The sequence below is a fragment of the Diospyros lotus genome, chromosome 11 (assembly GCF_014633365.1).
Source record: "Diospyros lotus cultivar Yz01 chromosome 11, ASM1463336v1, whole genome shotgun sequence".
In the NCBI taxonomy this organism is placed as follows: domain Eukaryota; kingdom Viridiplantae; phylum Streptophyta; class Magnoliopsida; order Ericales; family Ebenaceae; genus Diospyros; species Diospyros lotus.
In genome coordinates this window covers 32,177,829-32,200,600 of record NC_068348.1, presented here as the reverse complement: position 1 = coordinate 32,200,600, position 22,772 = coordinate 32,177,829, and the positions used below count along the sequence as shown (strand labels likewise).

Here is a 22,772-nt window from a genome sequence, read left to right as displayed (position 1 = left end):
AAAGTACTTGTTTAGCCTCCATAAAAGGATGTTTTATGCCGTGCCGTGCCGTGTCAATGCACAAAACACCACTTTATAAGAGTCGGGAGAAAGTCTTATCCCTTTTGTCCCTATTTTTCTCCTCGAGATTGAAAGTGTACTAATTGGAAAACATACATAATTCACAGCTCCGTACAACGTTAATGACATTTGGTTACTTCAGGAGGCAATTATTTTGGCATCGAAGTCAATATATTGTACAAAGTTAAACAGCTTTTTATTAATTCAAAAAAAAAAAATCAATTCAACGGCTATAATCTTTGACCAACTTGTGAATAAATCTAGATATAAAGACCCACAATGTCTCTGGAACTTTGTGGCTAGTACGTGTTGCCAAGGCTGAAATGATGTCAAATAAAAATTTATGAGCCTCAGGTTTGAATGCCATGCGGAGTAGCAACCCAGCCCAGACCCGTGGGGCTGACGCCACGGCCTGCTGGAAAGACTTCAGCCCGTTCACCACTCTCACAAGCATTGCATGTCCCTGCACGCACAAAAAGTCGTAGTAAACGATGACATGTCAAGCCTTTGTATTATCAGTGTGTGGGGTTGGATACATGAATTTAACTCGTCAGTCGTGATCACAAGAAGTAGTGCTCTTTTTAAGGACAGTGGAGGCGGATGCAGTCAGCCGACTGGATCAGCCGAACAGGGTGATTTAACAATTTCACCCTTGCCCCACTTGCTTGGGAACTTTGGCTGCATTGACCTCCTGATTATTATCCAATTGTGGAAGGGGAAGAAAGCCCAAAAATCAACAGAAGCAAGAGAAAGCTCTGATGAGTTGTAGATTGGACTTGCAGACTGTGTCAAGATGAAGCCACAGAGAGTAAAATAAAGCCATCAAACATGATAACCACCAAAAATGTAAGTCACTTGTGGAAATGAATCTTTGTGTCTTGACATGCAGATAACATGTCAAGAGCTGTCAAACTTTGAACCCCTAAACCCTAATCTTTGTGCCTTGAAGTTATTTGGCAAACTGCAAGTAAGACATTAAATAATTTGCAACTTGCTATAACTAAATTAGAATGAGATGCTGTCCGAGTTTAAGGTCTCAAAATGTTATTCTCAGGATTATAGAGAGAGATAATACTGTTACCAGAAAGCACCCTCATAGTAAGCTAAGGAAACATGGAAGATCCTGCGGGAATAAAATAAGTGTAACACAAGTGTGCACACAGAATGAAAAAAGAAAATGATACAAACCTCATCCTCAGCTGTATCTCTTAAATGAACCTTCTCATCAAAAATGTATGCAACCACTTCATCTTGAAGAAAGATGTCAGTTGCCTCAATTAAGTCCCGGACAAGGAATCTACGTACCCTCAAACCTTTATCAGACAGTATGAACTGAAAAATATCTTCAGTGGCAGACACAACAGAACGCATATCAAAGGATTTCAATTCCAATGGATTTGATGGGTTAACAGATTCAGTTGACTCCGAAGCCTGTTGAGATATTGCTGCTATCTGAAATACAATAGAAATGGTGTTGCACGTTATTCAAAGTGCTAGGCAAAGCAAAGCTTGTCATGAAAATAAAAAGCATTCCAGTGAATCTACACGAAACAACATCCTCACAATCTCTCGATGTCTTAGTAATTCGACAGAAAGATGAAGACAGACAAGACAAGGATAAATATGTTCAAAATGCCAAGAAACAAAACATGCCACTTATTATGTATAGTTTCTTCAATACAAAAAATATGAACTCCACAGTCAGGTTGTTTTTGAACAGCGAATACTTATTCTGTATCCAAGTACGGTAAGTATCAAGATCTTCATCAGTGCATTTTATCTCTATATCAAAATTCCAGTTGGCACCTCCTACTTGAAGCAAACATCACGGCAATCAACAGCATATCAAAAAGATATGCACCATGGGAAGCAATGATAACTGAATCATCTCACAGTATGTCATGACATGTTAGCAAATACAGCTGGTTCGAAGGTGATGACAACAAAGGGATAGAAGCTATGCAGCAAGTATTATTTCTTCTAAGGTCAGTTTTCAGCAAGCAAACATGAAGGTGGCGGCGTTCTCTTTGCTTTTCAATTTTCAATTTTGAGTTTTGAATACATTTTCAGTTTTCTGTTTTGGTAGTCTATTTTTAGAAAATTGAAAACGTGTTCTCTTTATCATTTTGAAAAACTATTCCTCAAAACAAAAAATTAAAAAACGTATTCTCTTTGAAAATAAGTTTTTAATTATATTTTATTCAATAAATTTGATTATTCAATAAATTAAAAATATTTAATGTTAATATATTATTAAAAAAATATATACATTTTAAAGTTAATGAATTTTATAATATTTTTTTTCATTACAATAATAAAATATGAATAAATAAATAAATGTGTTATGAGTTTTAAGCTTGTTTTGGTTGAAAACACTTAAAACAACTTTTTGTTGTTTTGAGTTTTTTTTATAATTTTTTTTTTGTTTTTAAAAATACATTTTTAAAAACAATAAAGAGAATGCGTTTTCATTATTTTAGAAAATTGAAAACTAAAAATGACTTGAAAACAGTAAAGAGAACGCAACTGAATGTTTCCAAGACTTAAAAGTCTACACTAAGTTTTTTCTAGGTAACATAAAAGGGTTCCATTGTTTTTGCTTCAAAAAGGTCTAGACCGTATTTAATTAAATATTTACACCGGTAGAAGCTATTGCACTTATTTAATTCACACAAAGTGTTAATTCAGGCATTCTTTGAGCTATAGCTTCTTATATCAAGCCAGTTCAAATAGGCATTTATCACATTGCCAGAGAGATAAAGGGGACTTCTTGCTTAACATCTTTTCCTTCAATAGTTATAGGAGGAAGGCACTAAAACTTAGACCATAGATAAGCAGAGAATCTTGGATTGGCCCTTTTGCAGCAAGAAGTGAATATTCTGCATCAATAAACAGGTTAAAGAATATTGGGGTTATCAACAAATTGCAATTTTTCAAGTTGTATGGACTCAATACTCCATATATTATTCCTTATTAATAAATTTCTATTTCCGCTTCGTTGTTTCTTTTCCCATACAGAATTCCATGTGACTAAATCTGTTCCCACTTCATTCTAGCACCTTCTTTGTCATGTGATTTCAACAAGGCATCCAATTCATATACAATTTAACTATTTTGCAAGAAACAAAAGAAACCATGAAAGATAAGGGCCTAAATAAGCTGCAAATTGTGCTATTACTATAGAGGCCAGGCCAAATAGGTGGTAATACAGAAATCAGATTCTTACACAAACACCAACTGAACTATGGACCCATTGAACTCACATTGTGTTAATTACTCCCCTCCCCACCCCTTCCAAAAAGGAAAAACAAAACAAAACAGAAACAACAATAACAGGCCAAGACTAGCAGGCCAATTGTTTCTATCTATGGCCTTATCTTCAGTAAAACCCTATCTCATATCACATCTAAGAGTCTCCCACCAAGTTTTTCTTGTCTTCCTCTACCTCTTTTTTAAATGCTTATTCCATTCCATCAACTATCCACACAGGGACCTCTATTGGTCTTCTATTAGTATAACCAAACCATCTTAATCACGTCTCACGCATATATTCTGGAGGAACCACTCCAGCCTTATTATGAAAAACCAAATTTCTAATTTTATCTTTCTTGTATGGTAAGATCTTGTCTCCATTATGCTCATATTTTGCACATAGTAAGATCTTGTTAAGGCTGAAAGAAAGATCTTATATGACAACTATAAGATCAATGTTGTTGTGACTCAAAATGTTGAGCAATAATGAACTAACATTGACATAAATTTTTAAAAAATAAACCATGCAAATGCACTGTAGGATTATACATGTAAACTAGAACTGCATGATAGAGAACCAAAAAAAGAAGGAAACCACCCACCAGTCTTTCTAAGCGATTCCACCTTATGGAGCCATCATTGCGGATAAGAAGTTCTCTCAATATTTTTCTCATATCAGGGTTTGGATCAGCCAAAAGTCTCCCAATGACAAAAGGATATGCACTCTCAACAACTTTGAAATTAGGATCCAGGGCTTTTGCAGTCCCTTCAAGTGACCCTAATGCTCTTATCACCAGGGCATAGTCGGGGGGAAGAGAGAAGTTAAATTCATACATCACATCATATAACTGGTTCATTATGGCCTGAAAAGAACACAAGAAACTATTAAGATTCTGTATTACAAACTTCAATACTAATTTATACAAGTTTTGCGCATCCCAGTATTAAGCAGAAGAGAAATAAGATGCTAAAGAAACTGACGAACCGTAATGCTCACACAGGACCTTTGAAGAAATTAGATTGAGAGGAAACAATAAGTGCATAAGAGAAGACAGGAATAAAAAAAAAAATAACCTTTTGTCATTCAAGTTGGTGGCTAGCAAAATAAACGCAATTGAAATGTGACCATAAGCATGGCAATGACAAAAGGATACCCAGTTAATAATGGTTCACAGATCTCTTATTATTTATTTTTGGTCAACTAGTATGGCCTTTTTATATTTCAGTCGGATTAATACAAGTACATGGGTAAAGAGAGAGGACCTAATTGTCATGACCCCAAGGATATAATAGTACTTTAGCAGTAGTTATTTTGTTATTTTAGTTGTTATATCTTCTCTTTACTTTGTAACAGAAATATTTACCTAGGAGAAGTAGTTATATAAAGCTACTGGAGCTGTAAAGAAAGAGGAATAGTGAAATATATCAGATTGACACTTCTAATTCTCTCTCTACATTCTATTCCTCTCGGATCTTACTACTCTTCCTCCCTCAACTTCTCTAATCTCTCTCTCTTTCTCTGTTCTATTTGAAATTCTCCCCCAATTCTTTTCGTAATTCCCCCTCAATTCCTTCCAAATTCCTAGGTAAACCCTAGAGTCGTGACAAATAGTATCAGAACTATCAGTCCTTGGCAATTTTCTCTATTAAGTAATTTTCATGGATATAGACAGCTGCCTTCGGACGCGGTTGATTTTCAGAACTTGATTCCGATGCACGCAAGTTAATTTTCGACTAAGAGTCAAGAGATCTAGGTGACTCTTGAAGGCCAATCAAAGTCATTGTAATTGTGCAACTTCTCCTGCTCTTGAATTAGGATCCACTTTGGAGCAGAACGCGTCAACGATTCTTGGTGAAATGTAGGCGAAGCATATTCCATAATCCGATTCGAATTGAGACATTGAAGGCGATGCAGATTCCAATCCGACTTCTGATTAATACCCAGGCACTGAGAATCAAACGAATTCAGTGCAGCTAATTTTCGACTATTCTGGGTGATATTCCATCGATTTCCGACTGCAACTTCCAATAGCAGATCCGGAAGGGTAAAATTAATATACACTCATTAAACTTTAAAACTGTAATTATTTACTCATTGAATATTAAATTGTTACTACTTACTGAACTTTGCTCAACATCAACCATCCATCATTCGTTATAACTCCGTTAAATCTTGCAAACGAAAAATGCGCACGTGGCTAACGGAATCCGACGTGGCAACGATAAATTTAAAATACACTCACTGAACTTTAAAAATGTAACTACTTACTCACTGAACTTTGAATTGTTACTACTTGCTTACTGAACTTTGCTTAATGTCAACCATTCATCACCCCGTTATATTATCGTCTGATTTTGAAACACTCGTTATATCACTGTCTGATCTTGGGATTACAGCCCTTGCGTGGTCCTCCTGTGCTCATGCCCTTGATTTCGTAAGGGGAGGTAAATTGCAGGATGTGCCTCTAGGAGGCTAGGGTTCGAACTCACAACTCACTGGGATGACACCAGCATATTATGACCCGTCTTTTGCCATCCCAGCTATGCCCCGAGGGCATCACTATTTGATCTTGAAATATATTAAAAGCTTATTGTATGCATTTGAGATCACTTGCTTCTCAAACCAGAAGTCAAAAACTAAACCAATGATTCAAATTAAAAAAGCTACTGATGCAAACCAGAAGTAAAAAACAAATCTACTTACATCTTTTACCTCCATTACAAACCAAAAGCTATGATTTTTGTAATCAATTTTTAACTCTTGGTCTCATTATTGAATACATTTTTTTGAATTTCATTGTTCGTAATGGAGGTAAAATATCTAAGCAAATCTTTTTTTTGCTTCTGGTTTGCATCAATAGCTTTTTTAATTTGAATAATTGGTTTAGCTTTTAGCTTCTGGTTTGAGAAGTAAGTGATCTCAAATGCATACAAGAAGCTTTTAATATGTTTTAAAATCAGACGGTAATGTAACGAGTGTTTCAAGATAAACGGTAATGTAACGGGTTATAGATGGTTGACGTTGAGTAAAGTTCAATGAGTAAATAATAATAATTCAAAGTTTAGTAAATAAATAGTTATATTTTTAAAGTTCAATAAGAGTATGTTAAATTTACCCTTGCCATGTTGGATTCCATTAGCCACGTAGGCATTTTCCGTCTACAAGATCTGACAGAATTATAATGAGTGATGGATGGTTGACGTTTAGCAAAGTTCAGTTAGTAAGTAGTAACAATTTAAAGTTCAGTGAGTAAATAATTACAATTTTAAAGTTTAATGAGTGTATATTAATTTTACTCGATCTGGAACGAGCGAGCGACTCTCGGATCAAATTTTGCAAGTGAAACAAGAGGTGATTCTCGATTGTGTTTTTCGACACTCCTTGAAGGTTAATTTATGATCATTCATAGATTGTTACTTTTCGACGATTCTCGGTTGTGAGTTGGAAATTTTAATAGCTGATTATGGCCATTAGACGATGATTGGGTGAGAGGAAGGTGTCAATTATGGCGAAAAAAAGGAAGGCGCAAAGTGGAAACAGAGTCTGGGCGATCTTGAATTCGCAGTTATTGCGAGTAGATAGCGATCAATTGCAGGGGTCATGACGATCGATTTGGATGGGGTGTGGGTCGCGACCGTTTTCAATCTTGATTGGCAGGGAGTCTGATAATTATTGGCTGTGATTTCCAACAATCCCTTGCAGTAATTCCGATCTGACTTCATCAAAGATAGATCATAAACGAAGTCGAGCCAAGCAATTTTCGGTCAATTCTCGGCTCGGATTTGAAGGCGAAGCAAGGGGTTGATTCCAACTGTGAGTTTCGGTAAATTTTGTTCGACATTGAAAGGCGAAGCTGTAATACCCCGAGAGCCCAGATAAGTTAGAATATATCGAGGATAGTGTAAGAAAGGAAACAACACCAGCTGGATACCTTTTGGGCTGAATGTTGGCAAAGAACTCCCAAGTTAAGCGTGCTTGACCTGGGGCAATCCAAGGATGGGTGACCCCCCTGGGAAGTTCGTGTAGGCCCATCAGGGTAAGTTGTTCCGGTTCTTCCTATCGCTCGATGCGGGATGTTACAGGTGGTATCAGAGCCGACCCTTGGCGAAAGCGGTCCGATGAGGGCGGGGAGTGGCGCCGGGGCTTGAGGGCCTGTACAAGGAGCGGCTTCTGGCAGGCTTCTAGGATGGCAGCCCCCAAGGGGAGAAGGTCTGGGACCAGTTGTAAGGTCGCATGACGAGGACGTCATGTGCTCAAGGGGGGGAGAATGTAATACCCCGAGAGCCCAGATAAGTTAGAATATATCGAGGATAGTGTAAGAAAGGAAACAACACCAGCTGGATACCTTTTGGGCTGAATGTTGGCAAAGAACTCCCAAGTTAAGCGTGCTTGACCTGGGGCAATCCAAGGATGGGTGACCCCCCTGGGAAGTTCGTGTAGGCCCATCAGGGTAAGTTGTTCCGGTTCTTCCTATCGCTCGATGCGGGATGTTACAGAAGCAGTCAGGCGATAATTAGTTGCGAATTGAAAGCCTCCAGTTTCTTGGAAGTTGATCAAAGTTGTTATAGATAAGCGATTTCCAGACATTTAACAGGCCAGAAATTTGGAATCGGTCGAGTAGTGATTTCAGGTGATTCCGACGAATTCAAGAGTTCCAACGATTTCAATTGGTCGCAGCTTGGGTTTGCTAAATTAGGTTTCAGTGAATTTAGGTTTGTTGAATTCTGGTACAAGAATAAGTTTCTAAAGAGGTCCTTAGAAGTTGACCAAGATGCTATTACAGTGGAGAATTTTCAAGAATTGAACTTGTCGAGATGGTCGAAGGACTTCTTGAAAGTGCACAGCCATTTGGGAAAAAATTCAAGGAAGAATGTGATGCAACGAGGAAAGTAATCAAGGATGTCAATAGAAAGTTGAACAACTTTTTTATTCTATTTTCACATAAATTTCAAGTTAGTATTCTTCAAGTTAGTATTTTGGCTTAATGTTTTTCTAAGGAATATTCTACTTCCTTCAATCAGATCGGAGATGAGAGTTACAAAAAGAAGCTCAACAAGCTGAAACAAGAAGGCTTGGTTATGGAGTACTTGATCAGGTTTGAGAAATTGAAAGCACTTGGGAACAATTCCCATCCAACCTTGACCGAGTCTTATTTTATATCGAGATTCATTAATAGTCTTAATGATATGCTGAGGCCAATGGTGAAAATGATGTGTCCTACTACAGTACAACAAGCAGCTGAGAAGGTTAGGTTGCAAGAGTTGGCGCTGGAAGCCATTTACAAAAAGCATGGGCTGCCACCTAAAAGTTATCTTAAGAGCAGCCAACAAGTTTATGACGGTCCACATGTAGCTAAAGGAGTTGTGATGGAACAATCCGGACCAGAAAAATCTTACAATGGCTCTAAGGAAGCTGATGAGCGTGGATAGGCAGCCAACAAGGACTCAGACCAAAGAAAAAAGTTGGAGGCTGAGGGCAAGAATGGTTCTGAGAAACAAGATTCTAAGAGTACTGCTTCTTTGCAAGATAATTCCAGTTGAAGAAAATCTCACTGCAGTTTTGAGCATTTTTTATCTTGGGCAATATGACTGTGTTGCTGTCATATCACCTGGTGTAGACCAGATTCGGAAGATAAAAGAAGAGAATGTTGCTGCCATCTGGTTCGAGAGTTTTGACATTGTGGAAGGGAGCCTTGACATGGTGATCCGCAAAATCTACATTTTATTTTTGCAGCAAAAGCAACAACAATGGAACATAAGAGAAGAGAGGAAAAGGCTTAGAAGGAGAAAGAAAAAAAGGAAGAAAAGAAGAAGAGGAAATTCAATACAGAAGGCAGGGATTGGATGAAGAGTAGTGGCTAGTCATTGTAAGTTCTTAGGGATAAGAACTCTCTTTAGGGGAGGAATTGTCATGACCCCAAGGATATAATAGTACTTTAACAATAATTATTTTGTTATTTTAGTTGTTATATCTTCTCTTTACTTTGAAACAAAAATACTTACCTAGGAGAAGTAGTTATATAAAGCTACTAGAGCCATAAAGAAAGAGGGATTGTTAAATATATCAAATTGACACTTCTGATTCTCTCTCTACATTCTCTCCCTCTCGGATCTTACTGCTCTTCCTCCCTCAACTTCTCTGATCTCTCTCTTTCTCTGCTTTATCTAAAATTCTCCCTCAATTCTTTCTATAATTCCCCCTCAATTTCTTCCAAATTCAAATTCAAACCCTAGGGTCGTTACACTAATTTTCCCCTAAGTCAAAGAACTCCATAAGTCATTGGGACCATCTAATTGAGAGTGAAAATGTGGTTGCATTCCAATCAAAACCTTTGTTTAGGATTTTTAGTAGTGAATTCAATTTGGGGGAATAGAAGATCAATCAATGCACTAGTGAGTGGATGGAATGAAAGAAGTTTGCAGCAAAAGAGGTAAGGAAAACCAAAGAAAATTTGGTGGGAACCCCTTGGGCATGACATGGGACATAATAACCATAACAAAGATATAGCCATGGACAGGGATGGTCAGAGACTAGAATTCATGTAGCCTACCCTACCTACTGAGGATTAAGGCCCTTTGATGATAATGACAATTCAATTCATGGGAGATCTCACATATTTTCACAGCCTCGAGGGCAATTAAAATGAATGATGAACCCCTAGATCCATGAATGAGCAGTAACTTTACTGCCCAACCCTCCTCATCCTCTCCTAAAAGAACAGAGAGATGCCACAATATAAAAAACCAAAAACCCTAGCAGGTGACTGATACCACCATGAGATTCATCTGTCAAAGCAGAAGGATCAGGATGTCAGAATACATATATACAAAAGGTGTACATGTGATCCTGGCAACATCGCAATGTGTTTTTGGGTTTCTCCTTTAGCATAGCAGCCTCATTCTTCTTTGCTTGGTATACTTTTGATTTTTCAGGATTCATGATTCTTCCTTTTTCTTAGTCAAATCTTGTCGATTTTTCAAATGCCCGAACATTTCAAAGTGTTCACAAATGCTACAAAACCAAAAGGACCTCCCAAATTTTACTCTCGCCAAATATCAGCATCAGCACTCAGTGCTCAGGCCAATAAAGGTAATTTTAACAGTATGCACATTCAAAAATGAGAACAACCTATAGATTAGAATGTTTTACAGTGAAACATAATAAGTCAATATGGGAAGAAATCTAGCAAATGAAAGGATGTACCATACTCAAATAGCCAAAAGAAACACTAATGCAAACCTGGAAATCTCGGCGTTCTCGTGTCCCATCTTCAAATGATGCTTGCAAGGCATCTGAAATTGCTTGTAAATCAACAACCCCTTCGGGAATAAATCCAAGAGAAAGGAAGTCATTTGCCAACCCCTCAGAGTCACGATTAACAAAATGCACAAGCTGAAAGTGAGAAAACAATACTATGAATGGATGGTTCATGCCACAAAGAAAAAGATGAGCAACAGATATAAAAATATAGATAACCAGATTGATATACAACATTTGCCCCACTCTCACAGCCAATCATTTGCTTTTCATATGACCATATCTTCCTTCTTTATTATGCACGCCATAACCAGCTCTTAACCACATTCTCATCTATGTGAGTTATACTGCATAGTACACATATCTTCTTACAATATATTTATTACAAAACTTATATAATAACAGTAGTTTGAACTCAGTAATGCATTGTCATCATCACAAGCCTTAATCACACTAGGTGGATACATAACTCTAGCTCTCCAACCATCTTGTCTGGGCATATCTTTTGTAAGGCCAATATACCACATGCCATGTCTGAGAACTTCCACCAAGCTTTCTTTGGTCTTCTTCTGCCCTTCTTGTTGTAAGGCCAATATACCACATGCCATGTTAGAGAATTTCCACCAAGCTTTCTTTGGTCTTCTTCTGCCCTTCTTATTATGAACTTCTCTCATTTCATCTACTCATCTCATAGGTGCATCTAGTAGTATACTTTCTCATGTGTGCAACCTATTGGAATCATGTCGTACGCATCTTATTTTTCATACACATGACTCCATATTTATTACAAATATCTCATTTTTAATTTTTTTCGTTTATTATATGATTTTACATCCCACCAAAACATCCCCCATGTCTGTTATGCTCATGTTCTAAACTACCCAACATTTTGAGCCATACACCAAAGATGATCCTATAGGCATTTGATAAAATTCTTTTTAGCTCTCAAGGTCAAGGGATTTTACAATCAAATAAAATGCTAGGATGAAATTTTCTACTTTAACCATCCAGCCTTAATCCCATGAGTAATATTCTCAACAATCTTTTCTTCTCTTTGAATAATTGATCCAATATATCTCAACTGACCTTTTCTAAAAGTAATTGATTTTTAATCTCACCACCAACATCATCCAACTTCTTAATTTACTAAAATTGCATTTCATATATTTCAAGGTCCAAGCATTCTAAGCTAAGAAGCTGGGGCAGTACAATGGATAGGCATTTGGAGTAACTTTACCTCATAATTTTATCTAATTTTGTCAATAATTATTGACTGCCAAATCTAAATAGAACTGGGATTCAACCTAAAACAGCAAAGCTAATGAAATAATGTTAGTGTTACATCAGATCAACATGCCCCTAAAACTTGTAAGAAATATCAAGGATTAATCACTATAACCCATCAATAATGGAACACACTCAATAAACGCAAAAGAGCTTGAAGACGATAGAAAATTGAATTCAACACTAACAAGCAAACAAATTACTGCTATAAAGTTGTATTAGCAACAGGAACAGAAAAACAGAATAGATTAATTTGGTTGCAGCTTCTGGGAATATTCTTTAAATGTGATTTTTAACTGCTAATCATCAAAATACTCCTTACCATTTGAATAAGTCCAACCCGATAATGACGTGGAATATTACCCATCATTCCAAAATCAAAATATGCAAGAAAACCATCCTCAGTGGCAACAAGATTTCCTGGATGAGGATCTGCGTGGAAAAACCCCACCTCAAGCAGTTGCCTCAAGGAGCAGTACAGTCCCTACCAAATAAAAGGATAACCATAAGACAAATGCCACCCAACTAATAAAACTGACTGGGATGTGTAGCAACAGAAAGAAGTAGAGATTTACAAACTTGTCATTCAACATTCATAACAGTTTGTTCTTTAACCTGGTCTACAAGTTTCTTGCTATCTAAATGAGCTTTGTTCACTCGAATTTCATCTGTAAGCTTAATTCCATCAATCCATTCCATTGTGAGGACAGATTTACATGTAAGGTTCCAGTATATCTTTGGCACTTTAATACAATTGGCTTTCTTGTAATCGTCAGCATTGCAAACTGTAACTTTTGAATTCCTTAGCTCCTTATCTGCCAAAGAAGAAGTTTCCACTGTCAGGAATTTAAACATGACAAGTGCTAGGCATAACAGTTGGCCAATTAGAATTAATGGTTCTTGATACAAATTTATGCACAGATGCATACATTGCTCCTCCTCTCTTGAGAAATCAAGAACAAGAAAGAAAGTGGAAAAGAAAATCATACATAAGAAGAGAAAAAATGAAATAAAAAAGAGCTATTACCATGTAGCACACTGTAGTTCAATAAATGCATCCTTGTCCCAACCTTGGACTTGTAAGATAATTAATCTTGTGTTGTGGTTCTAAATTAGGCACCTGAACTGGTCAAAACATCAAGCACAAAGGTAGTATTCTTGCAATTGATCGTGTCCACAATCTCAAATGTTTTACCCAGCATACAACATTGTTAATTCTTTCTTTTTTTCTTATTTCAGCTCGGATGACCTTAGTTCCCTTGAATGTAAAGTTTAGCTAAACCACAAGAGAGATAACCCTAAAAGGAAAAAATACATAAGAAGCCCTGGAACTCAACCAAATGTCTATCATCTACATCTATTTTAATAATCAGTCCATTCTTGCATGTAACCCAACCACTTGGTGCAGTTATACAGCAGTAAATTATACAATTATGAGAACCATGTGTTATCACTGAAGCTCATCAGCTATGTCCAATCTTCTGAATGGGCAGTACTTACATCACAGAAGACAGTTAAAAGATTAAGCAAGTTATGATGATTGCTAAAACCATCTCATTGGATTCATAAAAGGAGACCTGCTTCAATACTACATGTATAATAAACACTATGTTAGGAGTTAAATACAATAGTCATGCATACAATTGAATGAGATCAACTTACAGGCATCACAACTGTAGAGAGAAGCAAATCGCTCTGCATTTTGTCCCTCTAGGACATAATCAATTTCTTCAAACATGTGTCGTACCTATTGATTCCAGAAAAATCTAAGGAATCAGCAGCCTTCCTCATGGACAGTCTAATCAAAGATAAAGGTCATATATAAAGAAAATAGGAATTGCATTCACTTAAAACCGATCAAATTTAGTTGCAAATGCTAATGATATCTCCTACAGCAGTATTGAGTCACCATTTCCCATCACAGGCCCAACATCCTGCAATGTCTAATTGCAGCCAAGTGATCTTTGATGGGAGCTCAGCAAAAAATTGCTCTCTCTACAAATTCTTCAGCAACCTGGTATAGTGATTATTTCTTGCTTATTTATTTCTTTATACAAACAAAAATTGTTATGCGATATCAAGATTTAAATTTATTCGATTTATATTTGGAAAGTTAAAACACACATTGGTCAGACTGCGGGAATTCTGAGAATGCTTTGGGTATGCATTCTAAAAGCCACCAGAAGAGTAATTAGGTTGAAGATTGATCTCAGCGATTTCCATATTGGATCAACTAGAATCATGTGCAGGAATCACAGAAAGCATATGGTAGCAGCCTTTCTATAGAAGGTAGCAGGATAAGTCATTACAAGGTCATAAAGCAAAGTTGCAGTGGACTCAAGTTTTAGTATTTTCTTGGTTTTAGCTGAATATAAGTAGCAATTCCTTGATGCCTCTCTTCAATAAAAGTCTACTTTTGAATCTATAAAAACAAAATAAGGAGATGGGTTAGGAAAAGCCTCGAGGTAAAAAGGCAGCATGTTGAATGATTTCTTTAATCAACTGATGTGAAAGCATCTGATTGGTGATATTGCTCGGTTAGCTGACAACTTCAAGCTAATTGCCTTAACATAGAAGTTTTAGTAGAAAAATTTACATAATGGATCATTCGTAACATGCCTTTGAAGTCCAAAGCTTGGTTATTAGATTGGACAACCCAGCAATAATGGCATAGGTCCAACTCTTTATTAGGAATCTCAAGGATTTTTTTTTTTCTTTTTCGATTTTTGGGTGTGGACTCAGAAGAACTGATATATAAGGCACTCACACCTCAACTAAACACGTTTTGTACTCCAGATTACTTTGATTAGAAGATGGGTGATCAGACTCCTTCCCTCCTATTATATTCATTTTTTTTTGTGTGCAGAAAACAAGGTACATTTCCTTCTTAAAGGTACTTGGACATCTGACTAGTCAATCATGCAAGATCCAAGCACATAAAATTGATAGGTAAAGCTTTTCCTTCCTTTTAAAATTAACAGTTCCCAAATATGAGCATACTGATAAGCCCTACTCACTCCCATGGTAAACCAAATTTTATAGGTTTTCTATTATCTATGCAACACCACCACTAAACCTTAATCCCCCCAACTGGGGTTGAGTACATCAATCCTAGCTCACCAATCATCTTTATCCACGACAAGAGTTATTATTATCCATATTTCAAAAATAAGAGGCGTGTAATGACAACATGCAGAAATCACAGTTTAACTCAATGACCAGATGACTGAACTGGAAACACCTATGACCATATCATTTTAAATGTTAATCAACAGTCCAGCTCTGAAAACATTGATGCAATTGAAGTGCCTACTACAAATTGTACACAAGTCACTTTAATGCGAAAGACAAAACACGGAAAAAGAAAATGCAAAAAGGGAGAAAAAAAATCAGTCAGATTCATCAAAGAGAACAATGAAATTAATAGAAACAATTTCAGTTACGGCATTAACAGTCTGGACTTGGACTAATTTACTGTAGCAGATAATTTAATGCAATAGCCTGTAATTTCGGACCCTCCATTGAAGTTATTTAGTAAGAGTTTCCAGGAACAGATGGTAACTCTATTCTTTCAACATATTCATGATTTAGATACATAATCATTAAATGGTCTAATAGAGTTGGTCTTAATCATAAGGAGGAGACCACCAATGTAATGTGTATCATCTGTCAAAATGCCCTGAAATTTACCAAATAACCTAGAAGGCTCACCACTTCATTTACTGCTACTAAGACGTCCTTCCGAGCTTTGGCAAATCGCTTTAATTGGCCTCCAATCACATGAAATAACAAGGCATCAAGGGTCAATGACAGCGACATGCCAGGCCTCTGAACTTTAACAGCTACAAGCTCTCCAGTATGCAGATGAGCTGCAAAACTTGAAACACCAAAGTGAACATTTAGCTTGGATTTGCATCAAACACAGAAGCCTTTCAGACATTAATTGATAAGTTCTGCAGAATGCAGTGACGATTCATATAGCAAACTGCAGATTCAGAAACTTCAATTTAATTTTTTTTACCAAAGTATGGATATAATTTGCTGGACATCGAATACAAAAGGTAGAAAATATAGTGGTACAGGATTGAAGTATATGACGATAACCCTATCCACAGAATCAATTCTCTAACCTTTATACACCTGCCCTAAGGATGCCGCAGCAATTGGCTCCCGGCTGATGTCCGCAAAAACTTGGGAAACAGTAACACCCAGTTGGGACTCAATAGATTTAATGGCTACATGAGTTGGAAACGGGGGTATTTGATCCTGGCACAAATAGAAAAGTTCCAACAACTGAAAAGACCAATAAAAAGGGAAACAGAACCGCCTCCACTTTTGGTGCTAGACAATAGAAAATATGCTCTATACATTCATAAGCTCTCTCACATTGGATAAAGATGGCATACCTGCAACTTAGCAAGTTCTTGACAATATACTGTAGGCAGCACATCTGGTCTTGTGCTCAGAGCTTGTCCAAGCTGTAAGTGAAAATTAGATTAAAAAAATGGAACTTTCTCCTAGTGCAAGTTAGATCAGACCAACACTGGAAAAAGATCAGTCCAGTATTTCATATCTACACCACAGAGTCTCTATCACATTGAAGGAACAAAGTGTTTGAAACTTATGAAACAAAATTCAAGTCTGAGCAAATAATGGAAAATTTTCATTCAAATTCTAATCCAATGCAAACACCTGACACTTCTAAGAGTTATTTCCCACCTTTTAAATGTATAAAAAATGAAGTATTTGTATTCCAACCCCCATGAGGATGCATTGGTTTTAAAAAAAAAAAAACATCAAATGAAATGTGTGGAAACACTAATATGGTTGGTCTTAAATGGATTCCTAACCACGTAAGTCTTTCAAAAAATTGGAATGTTTAGCCAGTACATCTAAATAGGCTCCCAATGCCCTAACATGTAGCCTTTGAGGAAGTTCAGACATAAACTAGGCTTAAAGACAGATAGATACTAAATGTGCAAGTCCAGCAGGTAATCACCCAAATACAACAATTATGCCTCCAAAGAAAACTTAGGAAAGCAAAAGTATTAAGGAAGATAAACAGAAAATGTAAACTGAATCCTACTCTCTCCAAGAGAGAAGAGGGGGCAAGGGGAACCTAAAGACTAGATTTATAAAATTTCCAGAATGTACTTGGCTCCTAAGTAATACGGGCATGGAATTTATTTTCCCTTTATAGAAAACTCAACCTCCAAAAACCATTATTCAATCAATTCAGTAATATATACATATATATATATATAGTCGCCAAAAACCCGGAAGGGTGTCAAATAAACCACTCTGCGGAAGCAGTCTACTGATACTGACCTAATGCTATAGTCTAAAAAATTATTAAAAACCCTAAAAATCTAAATATTCTTCCTCCCCCAGAGCCCACAACACAGGAACCTCATGCACCAATATTCACCTATTTTTTTTCTTATTTTCCAGAAACCCATTGAGTCCTCTTTTCCACATGCTATGAGAAACTTCTGGTTGTTGCTTCTCATTCCTTCTCAAACAACAACATAATCTTTTATAGTATGATAAAACGAAAATATAAACTTTTTATCCTCAGAAATTGTTCACCCACTTCAATATCCACCAAAACAAGCAACACAGTGCTGTAAGTAAGATAGTAACTTCTTAAATTATCATCTAAAGGAATTTAAACATGAGTCTGAAACTAGAGCTAAGCTAAGTAGCCAAACAAAAATATGACAAAAACAAACAAAATACAACATAATATTTGTGTTTATATCTTCAGAATGCTAAAACTATTTGTAAAGGAAATAAAGACAGGGCATGACAAATATGCAGGATGCTACATTAAACAAAAGCAACATTTAGAAAGCAGAGAAACTTGCCTTGACATAAAAAGGCCCCAGGCGGATTAGTGTCTCACGAAACTGCAATGAGTTGCATTCAGTTACTGCGACATTAAAACAGTTCCATTTTCTGTTTCTTTTTATTGAAAATAAAAACTAAGTAAATAATTAAATTAAAAAGGATGTCAAGAAAAAACATGTATCTGAAGCCTTTAATCAGCTTGTATGTGCCATACAATCTAATTTTGCAAATATAACATGTTTTGTGATAGCTACGTCAATTCATCCTGTGCAAAATTCTATGATAATATTGCTTAAATTTTTAAGTTTGGGGCAGAAGCATCTCAGAAACCAACTAAAATTTGCGTAGAAGTCAAGTTAAACATGTTTTGCGGCCATACAAAAAAAGATAAAATTAAAAATGAGGTTATTCGTAGTAAGACAGGAGTAATGCCAATCGAGGAGAAGATGAGAGAGACTAGACTAAAATGGTTTGATCATATGAGAAGAAGACCAAGAGACGCTCCTGTGAAGAGAGTTGATAAAATTGAACAATTAGTCAAAAAAAAAAGTAGAGACAGGCAAACCGAAGAAGACTTTGGGAGAGACATTAAAATTTGATATGAAGTGTGTGGGCCTAAATGAAGATATGACAAAAGACAAAAATACATGAAAATCTAGAATTCATGTAAACGACCCCACATAGTGGGATAAAGGCTGGATATGTTGTTGTTGTTGTAGTCAAGTTAAGCATGTTTATTTTTTTTCCCCTAGATAACATGTTTAATATTCTGAGTATGCATCTTGGAGTAAGAGAGAGAAAAACTTCTTTAGGAGACAACTTATTGACCACATTACATAAGACTTTAAATGCACATGTACCTGTATCTCACAAAAAACTTGGGTAAGATTAAGTCTTGGCGTGCATACTGAAAATGCAGCCACAAAATATGTGCATAATCAAGGTATAGACATAGGAGATTCAAATGACCTGTCCATATCAATCAAACACCATTTTGCTACTGGCAAAACAAAAAAAAAAGAACACAAAAATTTAGCTGGGGCCAAATATCTTTCTACTTGAAAACCAGATGAATCCAGCAGTTAGACAGGCACAAAAACCTTGTCCTAACCTTATCCTAACTAAGTTAGGGTCGGTTGCACAACATTCATAATGTCAATTGACTTCTAAAAGTCACATTAACAATACAAATCCATGCAAAAGTACAGTGTGGAAAAATTTTACACTGGATATCATTCCTAACACAACCCTCTAGCGAGGGAATAATGAGAGAAAGTTCCGACACCTTCATATGGAAAAGTTTCACAAGACAATGGTGAATAAAGATAATCGATATGTTTGTGTTCCATCACATAGTTGATCTTGTGAAACCAACTTGTACAACATGAAAACTTAAAAACACCAGCACATTACATGTCCTTGTAAAATTAAGAAATAACAAGAATTACAGCAGCAATTAGTCATCTTCCCCATCCAAACTGTCCTTCGAGGGTTTAGTTTTCAAGAATATCTCAAGGATACAAAAGTGCTAAACCAGCATAAATGACAAAATAAAAAGAGAAAAACAGAGACATAACCAGAAAAAGAGAATTAACATAAAATTACCTTGACTGATCGTCTTTCCACATCACGAACAAAAAAATGCCAAACCATCAGCTTCAGTACATGGAATGAAACAATTGCAGCTCTATAAAAAGCCAAAAATGGACCAAAATGGTGGAACACAGAAATACTTTTAATGCGATGCATTCCAAGTGCTTGTCCAAATTCACTTTCTAGCGACTCCTTTCTCAACTTTGCATATTCGGCAGATGGCCTTTCACCATGCACACTAGTGAAGCTAGTTGAGAAGCTGCATCAAAAAGCACAACATAAGTTATAGCACAAACCTTGGAAGCAATAGTAGGGTTGTTCCTTTATGACTTCAAGTTATAGAAACAGTCTCTTTATAAAGCAAGGTAAGGCTGCATATGAATACCACCCTCCCCCAGCCCTTGCAAACCATGGAGCTGGCTGCACTAGGGGTGCCCTTTATAAACATGTGCGTGTGTGTGAGAAAGGACTCATCTGAATGATGAATTGTTGTTTCATAATTTTCTCTAGGAGAAAGGATTAGAAAAATGGTTTGTCAAGGCTCCAGAGTAATTAAGTAAAACTGCTAACTATCTAAATCGGTCGTGCCAAAGGAATGCAGCAACATTTACAAATGTTTACTTACGGTTGTCGATGAACCAAGGATAATGGAATAAAATTATGAAGTGTCCTCCCAATTTCTATACTTTTCTGGTCCCCTTGTGATAAGCATCTTTGAAAAATGATCTGAAGTAAGCTTTCATTCAGGGAAGCTGCAAGAGTAGAAAAAAGGGAATTCAGGATTAATGCAGAACAGAATCAGAAACATGATGCAGTAACAGAGAAGACCGTTAAGGAATTAGAATATAGACAATGGAAACTGGAAAGAGGTGCACAATTTATGCATCTTCAGAATTAACATGTACACACCAACAACAACAACATATCCAGCCGTTATCCCACTATATGGGGTTGGCTACATGAATTCTAGACTTTTATGTGGGTTACATCCCAACAGATAGTTTGTCTAGAATTCATATTTGGATCCGACTAGGTTTTACGCTGGCTGTCGGCTACCTAACGCAACCTTCCTCCTTTATCCAGGTTTGGGACCGACAGTGGATAACATGTACACACCAAGAAGAAAAAATTTCAAACCACCAGCTTTATTATTGCATTGTTCTATATCTTCACTACAAGTCTTCGATGTTCTTTTCTCTTGCTATATAGGAAGCATCAGCTGCATACCTTCATAATCATGCATGTGATGACCTGACTTCTCTAAGAAACAGCTTAAGACACGTGTAAAATCTTCTTACCTGATAGTGTTAGATGATACTTCTATTAACAGAACCACTGAGTAAGCCCTGATGTACTTCAAATAGTAATAGAAAAGGTGGTCATTTATGACTATAAGATCACAGGTTCAAGTGCAAAAATGGTAATGTTGCATGCAAAAAAGGATCCTCCCCAACCCTTGCAAGGCGAGGAGCCTCAAACACTAGGGACGCCTGTTTTGCTTTCAACCAATTGGCTTTTCTCCATAGGATCAAGTATGTCCGTTTTGTCCTCCGCAATGATCCAAATGGAGACATTGGACCAAAGCTAATCCATATTGATGTATATGAAAACCACATGACAAAAAGGCAATTCGATAGTGATGCATATATCCCAGGAAACCAGATAGCAGGTCAAGCCTGCGAACCCAGAAAGAAAGGAGAGCACAACAAGAACACGGGCTACTAAAATATCAGCACTACCTCTGATCCCAAGTTGTCTATAGTAAGCATATAATATCAATTCTGTTAGAATTTTGAGGACAGAAATTACAGTATTCATGCAAACCAGAACTGCCATTAAGAACCCCCAAATTAGTGATAATTCTAGGTATTTCAAAATCTTTCATAGAAATCAGAAGGGCGGGATAGCTCAGTCCAGATATTCTCGCCATATGCGTTTCTCATTTTTTTCATTCAAAGAAACAAATTCCAGGAAGCCACGAGATTCCTATCTTATTTTCCCTTGTTTTCTAAGCAAACTAACGGTAAGCCACCGGAAAATGACACGAAAAACGATCATTTAATTCATATGATTTGCCGAAGAAATAATTTAATTTGACAAAACACTTTAGAATCACTTATGTTCAAAACTGATGATCGAAAGAGCAAGAGAGCGGTACTTCTTGCGAGAACTGCGGGACGATGCCGTTTGAGTCTCCCGACGACATTCCTCATTAGCAAAGATTTTGGAGAAACGACGGGCTTCGATGCTTCAACTACCCATTGAAGGACGCTTCAATGCTGCATTGGGGAGCGCGGAGAGAGATAGGCATCGACGCCCAGCAAATGTTCGATGAAATGCTAAACAGAAGCACTAGTTTTAGCGAGAAAGCCAGGGATCGGAACTTGCTGAAGAATAAAGACAGCAAGACTTTGGGGGCTGACACGCTTGTGTCTGCTTGGCGGATCGACAGGATTCTCCCATGGCTTAATAGATACTACCTGCATCAACAATTAAAATATGAGTTGCGCTATATGTACCGAAAGGGTTAACAGAATGTTTATGTTGAAATTATTAATTTGCTCCTGGGATAAAGTTATTTATACATCAGGAGGTGTACAGATAGTTTTATAGAATTATGAAACGACCAAAATATCCCTAATTTATTCAATCCAACACACTCTCTCTCTCTCACGCTCACCTCTGTGCCTCGCCATCGCCCTCACTGCTTGCCAATAGCCGCCACCCGCTGCACCTCGGTTGGTTTGGGTGGTCGCAAGGCAACGAAGAGGTGAGGCAGTGAGAAGGCGAGGCAATGAGAGAAGACGAGAGGCGATGAGGTTGTAGGCAAGGGTGAGATGGGCAGCGAGAGAGGGAGACAGAGATAGAAGAGGGTGAACAAATTGCGATATATTGCAATTTTTTTATGTCAAAATCTCGCGATATATCACGTCTGTGAAGGGATTATGTGAACCCCTTCTGTACGAATAGCGCGACCCTAATAAATAACCCAAATCTAGGGGTGCAAAAGCTCAATTCAATTCAACAAATTTTATCACGAACTCCAGCTTGAGCTCGAGTTTGATTAGCATAGTCTGAGCTCAAGCTCGGCTTAGGCTTGGCTCGAACTCAGCTCGTCAATTTGATTAATGAGCCAAGTCTAGGCTTGAGCGAGCCCCAACCTAAGTTTGAGCTCGGGCTAGAATTTATCAAAGTTTTATTTAAAAAAAAAATAATAAACTGATGTACAATAAAAATAAATATTAATATGATAATCAACAAATACACACAAATGAACACAACCTGATAATCAATAAATATAACATCGACGTGATAATTAAGTAATAATAATTTCACAAATTACAATAAACATAATATCATTTACTATACAAAAAGATAATCAAATTACTTGTCTAGTTATTTTCAAAATACAAACATAATTAAAATTCATAACAAAGATATTTTCAATTCAACTTTAAATTAGCTAATCCAAATA

The 22,772-nt window shown here is 36.8% G+C and overlaps 1 protein-coding gene across 3 annotated transcripts; it reads right to left on the bottom strand.

Moving 5' to 3' along the window:
• On the bottom strand, window positions 1-21,838 carry LOC127813674 (uncharacterized). 3 transcript variants are annotated; one of them, XM_052354772.1, is made up of 14 exons: window positions 21,456-21,838; window positions 19,923-20,049; window positions 19,310-19,556; window positions 17,722-17,763; window positions 16,261-16,332; window positions 15,985-16,120; window positions 15,566-15,723; window positions 13,517-13,601; window positions 12,470-12,669; window positions 12,177-12,338; window positions 10,553-10,705; window positions 3,915-4,175; window positions 1,249-1,512; window positions 1-523 (listed from the first exon to the last, which is right to left on the bottom strand). In XM_052354772.1, the coding sequence occupies exons 1-14, from the start codon at window positions 21,508-21,510 to the stop codon at window positions 284-286; spliced, it is 2,202 nt and encodes a 733-aa protein (XP_052210732.1). In that variant the 5' UTR covers window positions 21,511-21,838; the 3' UTR covers window positions 1-283. The 3 variants fall into 3 exon arrangements, with proteins under 3 accessions (XP_052210732.1, XP_052210733.1, XP_052210734.1); XM_052354773.1 differs by lacking the exons at window positions 19,923-20,049; window positions 21,456-21,838 and having other exon boundaries at window positions 17,722-17,818; window positions 19,310-19,478; XM_052354774.1 differs by lacking the exons at window positions 19,923-20,049; window positions 21,456-21,838 and having other exon boundaries at window positions 17,722-17,812; window positions 19,310-19,478.
• Between the last annotated feature and the right edge of the window lie 934 nt (window positions 21,839-22,772).

Excerpts from the sequence above, each read along its gene's own strand:
- LOC127813674 (XM_052354772.1), bottom strand. The coding sequence starts at position 21,510 with ATGAGGAATGTCGTCGGGAGACTCAAACGGCATCGTCCCGCAGTTCTC. Across the intron at positions 15,724-15,984 it reads CTTAGGGCAGGTGTATAAAG|CTCATCTGCATACTGGAGAG; the intron begins GTTAGAGAATTG and ends CAAGTTTTGCAG. Across the intron at positions 12,339-12,469 it reads GCAAGAAACTTGTAGACCAG|GGACTGTACTGCTCCTTGAG; the intron begins GTTAAAGAACAA and ends TTTATTTGGTAG.